At 55.8% G+C, this 12,418-nt stretch overlaps 1 protein-coding gene across 7 annotated transcripts in view; it reads left to right on the top strand.

Moving 5' to 3' along the window:
* Positions 1-3,786: 3,786 nt before the first annotated feature.
* Positions 3,787-12,418, top strand: part of SYT7 (synaptotagmin 7) — a 175,729-nt gene continuing 167,097 nt past the window's right edge. For 4 of the 7 annotated variants that reach the window (XM_073346935.1, XM_073346937.1, XM_073346934.1 and 1 more), the window contains exon 1: positions 3,787-4,130. In XM_073346935.1, the coding sequence (XP_073203036.1) occupies positions 4,100-4,130 (31 nt within the window). In that variant the 5' untranslated portion in view covers positions 3,787-4,099. The remainder of the gene's footprint in view (positions 4,131-12,418) is intronic. The other 3 variants (XM_073346938.1, XM_073346939.1, XM_073346940.1) reach the window with 3 other exon arrangements.

The following is a 12,418-nucleotide window of genomic DNA, read 5'->3' as shown; positions in this document are numbered from 1 at the left end:
TTGCAGCATTGTTGTAACCTGGGCATAGTGAGGGCATGACTCTGCTCTGAGTCAGCAGCATTTTACACTCGCTTTTCACCAGTGAAAATGTCTGGGCAGGGTGCAAAGCAGTGGAGTGCATTTGTGTGGGAGTGAGGGGTTATGGAGCTGACAGGAGCTTCTGTGCATGGGGGGACTGGGATTTTCTAGCCTGCTGAAGAGCATGTGGGAAGTGTGTTTAGAAAGCGGAGTAGAGCAGCGATTTGCTGCCAAGAATTTAATTAGAGGCTCTCACAGAAAGGTCCCCCCCCTTTGTCTTCAATCAACCCCACATGCTAGGGGCATGTGAGCTCTCAGAGGAGCGGTCGAGGGACTTGTTTGCTTTCCCCATTTAAACCAAACCACTCTCTCATAGCCCCAGGGAAGTGGGTATGATCAGTTGGCAAACAAACTTCACTGAGTGCACTTACTGGAAATGTTTATATTTGGGTCCTGAAAAGTGGGCTGTTTACTGAGACTCCAGCCCAGTGTTTAACTTGTTATCGGAGATGGTGTGTGCATGGGGATGTGGAGGTGTGTAGAACAGCCCAGTTCCGTGGTCTTTCCTATTATCCTTTTCCGACACAGGAGAAAGAGGGCTGGTTATATAGGCCTGGTCTCAACACGCTTTTTGTCCCACTATAACTATTTCAGTTAGCGGGGTGATTTTTGTCACAGATATACAGTGTGGACAGTTCTACTGGTATAAGGGTGTCTGATCCTGGTACAGTTTATTCCCCTTCCTCTGTAGGAATAAACTACACTGATACCAGGCTCCTCTATACATCTATAGCTGTCCATGCAAGGGGATCCGTCCTGATATTGCAATACTGGAATGGTTCAAGTACTACAGCTCTTTTATGGAGACAAGGCCTTAGTTAAGAGCCAGCATGAAGTCAAATTTCTTCAGAAAGAGAAATCTCCTGGTGCTTTAATCCAAGCCAGGCGTGCAGCACAAATAAGGAAACAAAGCAATAGGGGAATGGAGAGTAGTTTCCTCTACACAGCAGCAGCCCTGTCCATAGGAGATGGCTCTCTCTGTATCTGCTACTGAAAATGTTCCACCTCCTTCCCTGGAGGTCCAGAAAGCACTCCTCCAAGTACCAGCTACTAACCTCCAGGAGGGTGTTGCCTTATTTTGTTTGAGAAGCAGGGGAACTGAGACTGTTTTGGGTCCTGAAAGGAATGTACACTGTGCATATGACATGCATGTGTGCACCTGGGCTTGTACACGTTTGTGTCTCCAGGTGTGTTGTTGTTGGGGGGCGGGGGGGGCGCACCTGGGACTTCTGGTTCTAAAACGTGAGCCTTCGCTACTTGAGCTAAGAGACCCAGCTCAAGTCAAGGTTGGAATAGGTTCATCAACCTTGGTCCCAGTCAATGCTAGAGAGGGACGAACAGACGTGCTGAGTGGCTGGGACACATGCGTGTACAGGTGGGTACCTGTGGGTTGATATGTGTATGTGCATGCATCTTATGAGCATGTGTATGTGGACCCTGTTAGGGCACCTTCCCCTCGGAACGTTTTTATAGCACTTGGTGCCACCTCTGATGCATTCCAAAAGCAAAGATGAAATTTTGAGAGATACCGCACAAGCCACAAGGATGACGCCTGTCTGGCAGGGCTGACGCAGAGCAGGGGTGAGCTCCAGCAGAGGCAGGCAACCACCCCAACCCACCTATCATGAGAGACCTCTGGCCACCACCGTTGGTCTGGGGAGCTGACTAGTGTGTGTGAAAGGATGACGGAGGCGTCAGTAGAGCAGGCTTCTACAGCGGGCTGGAGAATGTGTTTATGTGGGGTGTGTGTGTAACATTGACTGACCAAAGTGGGCAACTTCTCTACCTTTGCTCCTGCCCAAACTCTCTTGGCCCTCCCTCCTTAACCCTTGGACATGGGTTAAGGAGCATGATAGGCCGGGTTCATTTTCCCACTGGGGAGGAAAGGTTAGATCACTTCCTAGGGACAATTAGTCCCTTGGAGCTCTCACATAGGCTTGTGTGAGTGGGGATGGGGTGGGGGTTCTTGGCTCTCAGGGGCTGTTTCCTGTTGGCCTCAGTTTAGCCAGAGAGCTCCCCTCCCTGACACCCCCCTCCGTACCTATTTATCAACACACTGCAGAGCCAATTTACCAAACATATTTCCGTTAATTTGCTATGTGTGTTTTTCCATTGGATGCGTTCAGCAAATGTTAATGTGCAATAAAAGCAGGGGACGTGAATTGTGTTTACCTGCTCCGATGGAGTGGAAATGATATTGAGATCTTCCTCTGCCCCCTCACAGATGGCTCCAGAACTCATTCCAGCAGGGCACAGAAATCCACCCATGGCTTTACCAGTGACCATGTGGACTAAGAAAATCTGTGCTAGTGTCAAGACTAAGATGATGCCCTCTGTGAATTTATCAGCAGGAAAAAAACTGAACTGGATTTCTGTGTCCCCTGGAGTGGACTCTCGGTGTCCCCGGGAAGAAGAACCGGAGTTGGATTTCTATGCCAACGGGGTGGGTTCTGGGTGCCCCTGGGGAGAAAAACCGGAGTTGGATTTCTGTGCCCACGGGGTGGGCTCTGGGTGCCCGCGTGGAGAAGAACCAGAGTATGGTTTCTCTGCCCACGGGGTGGGCACCGCATGCCCTCAGGAGAAGAACCAGAGTTGGATTTCTGTGCCAATGGGTTGGGTTCTGGGTGCCCCCGGGAAGAGGAACCGGAGTTGGATTTCTGTGCCCACGGGGTGGGCTCTGGGTGCCCCCGGGAAGAGGAACCGGAGTTGGAGTTCTGTGCCCGGGGGTGGGCTCTGGGTGCCCCTGGGGAGAGGAACCAGAGTTGGATTTCTGTGCCCACAGGGTGGGCTCTGGGTGCCCCTGGGGAGAGGAACCGGAGTTGGATTTCTGTGCCTAGGGGGTGGGCTCTGGGTGCCCCTGGGGAGAGGAACCGGAGTTGGATTTCTGTGCCCGGGGGTGGGCTCTGGGTGCCCCTGGGGAGAGGAACCGGAGTTGGATTTCTGTGCCCGGGGGTGGGCTCTGGGTGCCCCTGGGGAGAGGAACCGGAGTTGGGTTTCTGTGCCCAGGCGGTGGGCTCTGGGTGCCCCTGGGGAGAGGAACCGGAGTTGGATTTCTGTGCCCGGGGGTGGGCTCTGGGTGCCCCTGGGGAGAGGAACCGGAGTTGGATTTCTGTGCCCGGGGGTGGGCTCTGGGTGCCCCTGGGGAGAGGAACCGGAGTTGGATTTCTGTGCCTAGGGGGTGGGCTCTGGGTGCCCCTGGGGAGAGGAACCGGAGTTGGATTTCTGTGCCCAGGGGGTGGGCTCTGGGTGCCCCGGGGAAGAGGAACCGGAGTTGGGTTTCTGTGCCCGGGGGTGGGCTCTGGGTGCCCCCGGGAAGAGGAACCGGAGTTGGGTTTCTGTGCCCGGGGGTGGGCTCTGGGTGCCCCGGGGAAGAGGAACCGGAGTTGGGTTTCTGTGCCCGGGGGTGGGCTCTGGGTGCCCCCGGGAAGAGGAACCGGAGTTGGGTTTCTGTGCCCGGGGGTGGGCTCTGGGTGCCCCTGGGGAGAGGAACCGGAGTTGGGTTTCTGTGCCCACGGGGCGGGCACCGGGTGCCCCCGGGAGAAGGGCTGGTGCCCGGTGCACACCGGGGGCCCGCTGTCCAGCTGGGCGGGCGCCGGCCCATGCACGTCCGGCTCCGGCAGGCGGCTGCAATCCCCTCCGACGCCGGCAGCGAGCAGCAGCGGGCCGGGCGCCGCACGCGCGCGCGCGCACACACACACACACACACAGGCGCGCGCGGCGGGGTGTGGGGAGCGCGCCGGAGCCTGGCATGCCCCAGTGTGGACGTGAGTCACTCCGCGGAGCCCCTCGCAGCAGCAGCCGCCGCCGCCGCCCGCCAGGCTCCCCCCACATGCCGGCTCCCCGCCGCTCCGGGGCTCAGTTGCCCGCCGCGCTTGCCCGGCTCCCCGCCGCCTGCGGCTGACGCTCGCTGCTCCCCAGCTGCTCCGAGCCTGCCCGTGTGGACCGTACAAAGCCCGCAGCCCGCGCCGCTGTCCGGGGGCTGCCTTGCCTGGGAGGAGCCCACGGCTACCAGGAAGGGACCATGTACGTAGACCCGGAGGCTGCCGGCAAAGGTAGGAGCCAGCCCGGCCCCTCCGGCGCGTCTGGGGCTGCCGCGGCCACCGGGCGTCTCCTGGGCCCGCCCGCGCTCTGCTCGCGCCCCTGAGCGCTGTACAGCGCCGAGCACCGGGACAGCGGCGCGACCCCCTGTTCGACCCCTGCTGCTGCCGCCCGAAGCGGGGCGACGGCTGCGCCCCCCTCTGTCTCCACGCTGGGCTTGACCGGGGGATGCCCCCCATCTTCCCTCGGGGTAGCCCTTTGGCTTTGGCAGGCAGCTGATTCTCGCCCCCAGCCGCGCTTGCCGCGCACCTGCTGCGCTCACCCAGGTGTTGCCCGCTGGGCGCTGCTGATGCTGCCCTTCCGGGACTGGGCGGGTGGGGACGGCGCGGCTGGGGGAGCGCAGGGCTCGGCTGCTTAGTGGAACTTCGCTCCCCATTTCGGGGCACAGAGAAGAGCAGGGCACGGGCACAGAATGGGGCTCCAGCCGCCCCTCTCTCATGCCTTCTCCTCTTGGCTTCCTTCATTTCATCTCCTCTCTGCCCCTATTCCGCCTCCTTCCCCTTCCCTCTCTGCCCCATCTCTCCTTCCTCCTCTCACCCATCTCTCCTTCCTCCTCCTTCCCCTTCCCCCTCTGCCCCATTCCTCCTCCCCATTCCCCTCTGCCCCATCTCTCCTTCTTCCTCTGCCCCTATTCCTCCTCTTCCTTCCTGTTCCCCCTCTGCCCCATCTCTACTTCCCCCTCTACCCCTATTCCTCCCCCTCCTTTCCTCTCTACCCCGATTCTGCATCCTTCCCCCATTCCTCCTCTGCCCCATGATCTCTCTCCTTCCTCCTTTGCCCCACTCCTTTTTACTGTTCCCCCTCTGCCCCATTCCGGTCCTTTCCCATTCCCTCTCTGCCCCATCTCTCCTTCCTCCTCTGCTCCTATTCCTCCTCCTCCTTCCCTCTCTGCCCCTATTCCGCCTCTTCTGTTCCCTCTCTGCCCCATCTCTCCTTCCCCTCTTTGCCCCATTGCTTCCCATTCCCTTTGCCCCATCTCTCCTTCCCTCCATCATCCCATCTCCATCCCCTCTTTGCTCCCATCTTCTTCCCATTCCTCCTTTCCATTTCTTTCTTCTCTTTGACGTTCTGCTCCCACTACCTCCTTCCTGTTCTCTGCTCACAATTTACTCTATCAGATCTCTGCTCCTGTTCCTCTCTTTCCCCAGATCCCCTTTCTTTTCCTTTCCTTATTCTGCTTTTCCCTCTCTTCCACCCACGGAGTCGCCTACTTCTCCTTTCTCCGCTCCTTTCCTCTCCTTCCCCGCGGGGGTTGTGGGCTTTCTGGAGTTTCCCAGGCAGGAGTTACAGTAGTTTGGGGGGGAAGTCACCGCCGCTCATTTCAAATGAGTCACCACCCTGCAGAGCTGCCTGAGCAGTGGCACCTGCTATTCCTGGAAGAAATAAACACAACACAAGCAAAACATTCCCAAGTCCCGGAGCCAGTTTGAGAGCAGTCAGCCCACAGTGGGCGGGGGGAAGGAGAGCCTCTCCATCTGGCTGGCTCTGGGGGTCCTGCTTAGACACAGCTTCCTGGCCTCACCCGCTCCCTACCAGCCTCAGTCTTGCCCTCTGGGGATAGGGGCTTGGGGAGGCACTTTGGCTAGTGCTCTTTGCTGAGCTCATGCTTACAGGGAGCAGTTGGCCCACTATCCAGGAATCTGGGACACGCTGGTGTTGGGGGCAGGACTTATGGCTCTTGGCAGAAGGGTCTGTTGCCAATGCAAAAGAAGAGGGAAGGGGCATTGTCGAATGCAGTGTGGCTGACTGCGGCCTGGTGTTACCTGCAGGGTTTAGTTGCCAAGGTGGCTAGTAATGTTGGGTTCCCAGGGGCAGGAGGACAGGCTGTTTTCTTGAGATTTGGGGAGATCCAAGAGAGGGGTGGATTTGTCTTCAGGGGATTCTTCGGAACGTAGAGTCAAATTTTCTAGTAATCACGATTCTATTTGAAGTAGATACTCAGGCCTCAGCTGACTGGGCCTGTAGGAACTGGCAGACCCAGAACATGGGTCCATCTAGCCCAGTGTTCTGTATGTCAGTGGTTCTCAACCAGAGGTCTGGGGCCCCCTCGGTGGCCGGGAGCAGGTTTCAGGGTGTCCATCAAGCATGGCTGGCACTAGACTGTGTAGGGCCCAGGGCAGAAAGCTGAAGCCCCACCGTGCAGGACAATAGCCCTGGGCCCTGAGCTCTAGCACCCGGGGATAAAGCTGAAGCCTGAGCAGTTTATCTCCACGGTGTCCCTTGTGGCGTGGGGCCCCAGGCACTTGCCCTGCTTCCTACTCCTTAATGCTTTTATATGGAGAAATCTGTTGTTGTCGCACAGGTGGACCGTGAAGTTTTTATAGCATGTTGGGGTGAGGGGGGAGCCTATCATTTTGAAATTTGCTGCCCTTCCGTTTTGTTGCCTGGCCACCAGTCTCATCCTGTGCAAGGATCAATGGGATATACCTAATCTACCTCTTCTGTGCCAGTCATTATTTTCTATATCTTGATCATTCCCCTTCTTATTCAGCTCCTCTCCAAACTAAACAGTCCCAGTCTTTGCAATCTTCATGTGGAAGTTTCCTATGTCTCTGATCAGTCCTATCTCTGAAGCCCTATGTTTCTGCGCTGTCGCTTTGGAGACAGCGTCCCCAGCATGGCACACAGTATTCCATACGAGGATTCCACATTCTTTTGTTTTACACACTGGCATTATAATAGTTTCAGTGTAAATCTCCATCACCTTCCTTGCGGACCCTAATGTGCTGTTTGCTTTTTCAACTCCCGCATACTGAGCAGAGGTCTCCATTGTACTGTCCGCAATGGTGTCCATGTCTTTCTCCTGAGCTGATAATTAAAGTCAAGCCCAGCAACGTGTGTGAGTAGTCCTTGCTGTGGGCCACTTCATTACTGCAGCCCCCTGTTCTGTCCTGGCCCCTTACCAGGAGATTGAGGCCCCAAATCTATTACATCCAGCACTCCACCTGCCTCTGCCCCACTGAGGAATCCCACTGATTGCCTCCAGATTAGGCAGCTTCAGCCTGAACTGCTCTACGTTTGACATCTGCCTTGCTGTGTGGGCAGCTCTCTCCCAGCCCCTGCGGTGAGCTGCCCTCACCACATTGTGTGGGTAACCCTCCCTGTACTCCTCCCCACACCACCAAATGTGTGTGACCCTAGTCCAACGCCCCCTTGCTGCACTAGTGAGGCTCCCTCCCTGACCCCGTGGCATTTGGGTGTCCATGCACTAGTGCCCCCTAGTCCCAGCACACCCCTGCTCTGAGCCCCTCCTCCCAACATTCCGAACGGGCAAAGCCCCCTGTGCCCGACACAACCCCACCCTGAGACCCACTGTCACCATGATCCTGTCCCATTGCCTTCCACTGCACTAATGATCCTGCCTTGACCCCGGTTTTCCCCATGATTTATGGATGACTGTCTCATGCCCCACTGCTGGGCTAATGACTGCCTGAGCCCCATGTCATCCCAGTGTGCTCACCCGTACCTGCCTCTCCGTGTCACAGGGACAGCCCCCTTGGTCCTTCTCCCATCCCCTCCTTGGGCTCTCACACGGAAGGGTGGATTTCTGGGATGTAAAGCTGCCATGCGGAATGGAATTGAATGTCTGCCTTAGAAAAGGGGGTTGGGGCGGGGGAGCCAGGTAGGGGCAATGATAAGGCAGCACAGATTTCCCCTCTCAGGCCCTGGACAAATATGGGTTATTTTGAGTGGGCTTGATCCTGCTAGGAGCAACTCCTGGGGGTGCCGAGCCCCCTCAGCTTCCACTGAAATTCCACTGAAATCTGTGGGAGTTGAGGGCTCCCAGCCCCTTGCAGGATCCAGCTCCGTGTGATGTCTGTCTCCATTGTGTGGCCTGGAAGCAGGCCAGACAGATACAGAAGCTATGACGGCAGGTGTGGCTTCCTCAGACACAAGTTCAGCCAGAGCGCCAAGAAACCTAGCTCTGCACGGGTTGGCAAGACAGGCCTTGCTGTATGGGGAGACCAGCATGAGCGGCAGTGGGTTGGTGGGGGACCTGGTTTAGTTTCTGTGCTGAAATCTCTAGTCTGAAAGCAATCACAAGGAGACTCCGTGAGCAGCCTTTGGAGGAGTGTGTCTTGAGGCAGGGACAACAGCAAGAACAGGAGCAGCAGCAGAGAAATAAATACCAATGCCTGCACAGAACCGTGGCCTCAGATCTCATTAGATCTCACACATTACGCAAGGTGGGATTGGATTGGTATGTGGATGGGCCCCTCCCTGGACACTGGGTGTGAGTACTTGTATGGGAGATGTCCAGGAAACATAGAGGTGCTGCAGGAAATACTGTTGGTGACTCTGTAGATGCCACTTCCCCTCTGTTTGTACTTGTTCCAATGCCCCAGCATGGTGCTAGGGGGAACTTTGCTGCAGGTGGCATCATCTTCTGGCTGAAATATGATAAAACCAAGGTGCTGATCATGTGTGGTCATTAAAGATCCTATATCCTGGTCACACTCCCCCGCAGGTTCTTACATCTTGCAAAAATCAATTCCTGTTCCGCTTTCAAATGGAAAGAGTATTACCCTTCATTTCCTGATGCAAAATTGTGTTATGTTGCTGTGTGCTGTTAAACTGCAGTTGCACCTCTCTCCAGAGGTGGCTGCATTTCAGTGGTGAAGGAAGCAATCAGCCTTGAGAGATTTGTGAAATGTAATTCATTATGACTTGTAAAATACTTTGGGACCTTTGGAGGAAAGGTGCTTTATAACCCAAGGTAGTGGTATTAATTATTACCTAACTGTAAACAATCCAGTCTAGTTAAACAATGGGAGGAATTGGGAGCTGTTATTAAGGGAAATAGTCTACGGTGAAAAGAGACATTACGGGTGTAATTCAAACCAAGAAAAAACTGAGGTGGTTTCCAAGGAGTTTTTCCAGAGGCCAAGAGTGGCAGAGAAGGCTCTTACTCTGACTGATTGTGGCAAGGGATTGCGAGGAGGGAGCAGGGACATGGTCATGGTTTTGTGAGGTTTGGGGAATGGATGATGCCACACATGACACCCAGCTGCCCAGGGGAGTTACACTTCCTGTAGCACATCTGAGGGCTTGATCTCTCTGAAAAAATGGGTCAGCCTTAATGTCAAAGATGCTCTCCCTGCTACAGAGCAAGATTTCTTCCCCATGACCCTGTGAGTGAGATTTCTCCCCGCCCCTCCCATCTCTTCCTGCTCTGTCTCTTTCCATCTCAGCCCGTGGAGTGAGACTGCCCACCCCTGTCATGCCCTTCGGGTGTCTGGCAGCGTGAGAATGTCTGATGCCCCCAGCACTTCTGGGAGGGCAGGTGTGGGGGCAGTTTGATAGTGGCTGTCCCCCTTCACTGTGTGAGTAATGCCTGGGGGGCAGGGGATCAGCACCCCACATGGCAGAGCCTCCTATGTTCCTGGGGCAGCCCTTTCCACTCTTCCTTTGGTGCCTCCGCTCCTCTGATCACCAGCTGCACTGACAGAGCCGAGCAGCCTGAGTGATGGCCCCTCACGATGTGGTGAATAAATAACCAAGCGCCTGCTGTTTTCTCAGGGGAGCTCCTGGATCTGGGATAAAAAGGTCTGCGTGTTTGAGCAGCAGGTGTCGGGGTGGCAGAGCAGGGGAGTGGAAGGGAAGGTGACTCCCGAGGACTCGTGGTGCGGAGACAAAAGCGGGGCTGGTTAAAAATAAGATGAAATAACATCAGAAAGATTGTAGCCTGGGGCCCTGGTACAATAGCCCTGAACTTACATTCGCCTCCCCTCCCGGCTGTTCTGCTCATGTATTGGGGAAAGTCACTGGCGGAGAAGCAGACACAGAGCGAGGAGCTCAACCAGCCCGCAAGCCATTCTGCGCAGCGCTCTCCATCCCCTCCTTGGGCTGGGGGGCTGGAGAGGCCAAAGAGCCATTTCCATGAAGAAGCCACCTTTGCTCCCCCCGGGCCTCCCTGTGCCGCTCAGCTGACATGCGTCTGACCTCCTGCTACTCCGGGTTTGCCTCTCTGGCTCTGCTAGTGCCCCTCCATCCTGCCCCACATCACCACCCTGCTATTTCTGCCCCAGCTTTCCCCTCAGTCCTCTTGATCAAGGGCATCCTCTGTTATGTCAGGTCTGGCACTGCAGATACATTTACTTACATGTGCCTCTGCCAAAGCCCCAAAATCCAGCCCTACAGCATCCTCTGCTCTTCCGCTCCTGAGGTCCCTGCATCAGTTTGCCAATCCCCTCAATCCTGCCTTGTGTTATCCCTCTGTTGTTCCAGCTCTGGGCTCTCATATAGCTCTGCCAATGCCCCTCCATCCTGCCCCACAGCACCACCCTGCTAGTCCAGTTCTGGGCCCCCTGCTTTGCCAGTGCCCCTCCATCCTGCCCTGGAGCACCACCCTGCTAGTCCAGTTCTGGGCCCCCTGCTTTGCCAATGCCCCTCCATCCTGCCCTGCAGCTCCCTCTTCATGCCACACCTGGGCCCCTCCAAAGCAGAGACCATACCACCTGTTGCCAGCTCCTGCAGCAGTGGTTTTCAGGCATATTAAATCAAGACCCTTGGTCTCATTTTTCTTGGGACCAAGGTCACATTTGAACCCAGATCTGCTGGGCTGAAAGGCCGATGTGTGAAACTGTTGCATCATGAGCTCCCTCCCTCCTCCCACTGGCCTCCTGCTGGCTTTTCTCTCTCTTCATCCCTCCCTTTCCCGCCTACTAGCTGTAAAATTTCTCCTTTCCTGCTCTCAGGTGCTGGTGCCTCCCAGAATAGCTCCCATGCCAAGGGAGGGGTGGGGAGAGAGAGAGAGAGAGAGACCCACACACACACACCCAGTGGTGACAGGTGAGATCAGGTTACTAAAATTAAACCTGCCTTGGCTGCAGCTGCAGGAAGTGGGGTTGGAGGCAAGGGGACCCTCAGACAGAAATACGCTCTAGCCAAGCCCAGTAACGGCACAGGCCAGCCCCAATTTTGTATCCAGTGAAAAATGGGGCAAGGTGGGAGGAGGGTGCCCCCTCCCCAGCCGGGAATGATAAGTGTGGAAGGAGCTTGGGGCTGATTTCCGTGATCTGATCTTGCAGTCTTCAGCCTGCCAGGGAGAGAGAGAAGGAAATGAAGACAGATGTAGATAATAATCACTGCCACCCCAAGCCCCCAGGGGCTCGGCTACAATATGTATTATGGATGAATTCAGCAGGGAGAAAGGCTTTCAAAGAGCAGACGGCAGGGCTGGCAATAAGGGACTGTGTTCAAAAGGCAGAGAGCTTGGGAAAGCATAGAGTGGGGTGGCTTGAAAAGCCACCAACTGGCTCAGCAGGGCATGGCCCGTTCCCGGAGGGGGTGGGGGGGGGCAGACTTAAAGCAGGTGCTGGGATACCTATGGGGTGGAAGCAAGCCCCTTCTGCCATTGGGGGTGGGGTCCTCACTTCCAAACAATGGGAGTCTCCAACACTCTCTTGACTTCCTCATAGGACGAGTCCCTGCCCTGCCCAGCCTCCCCACTTCCCTCTTGGCTTCATAGATTTTAGGGCCAGAAGGGATCATTATGATCCCCTAATCTGACCTCCAGAATCAGTCAATTAAGTGTCACAGCTAAGGCTATAACCCACATGTCTGGCATTCACTTCCATGACAGAGGTGGGGATAGAACCTAGGAGTCCTGATTTCTACTCGTGTGTGTGTGTGAGAGAGAGAGAGAAATGAGTGAGTGATATAAAGGAACTGGTGAGAAGATATGAACTTCCTGGAACCTACACACACACCTCCTCCAAGGGAGCTCTGGGTAGGGGCTGAACAGACTTTGGGACTAAAAGAGGCCATGTGCTGAGAGCAGCGGAGAGGATCAGTGGAGCGAAGGGGGCCTGGGAGAGTATTGACTGGTTCCTTCCTTGACATCTCCAGTAATGCGAACTCACTCCTCCATGTTCAGCTCTCCTGGTCAGTCCGTTCTTCCTCTCTCTTCACGCCCATTGCCCAGTCCTCCTTATCCATCTCTCCACCAGCCTCCCATGTCTTCTCTCCTTTCCTCTCATCCTGTCTCATCCACTTTTCCCCACCTATATCTGGTCCTTATGTCTCTCACTCCCCCATCCTCCCTTCTGTCTTCCCCTTCCTACCTTTCCCCTTCCCCTGTCTATCCATCTTCCTACCGCGCTCATCACCATGGTATCCAAGCACCTCTCTCCCCGTCTCTCAGTCACACCCCCTTCCCCCCAGTCCAATCTGTCATGTTTTCCTGGGACATCTGTGCGATTGGCTCGTTAGGGACATCAGGAAGCCAGACAGACCGGCA

The sequence above is a fragment of the Lepidochelys kempii genome, chromosome 6 (genome assembly GCF_965140265.1).
Source record: "Lepidochelys kempii isolate rLepKem1 chromosome 6, rLepKem1.hap2, whole genome shotgun sequence".
Classification (NCBI taxonomy): Eukaryota; Metazoa; Chordata; order Testudines; family Cheloniidae; genus Lepidochelys; species Lepidochelys kempii.
Note: the sequence above shows the minus strand (reverse complement) of the source record. Positions and strands in the feature narration are given on the sequence as shown.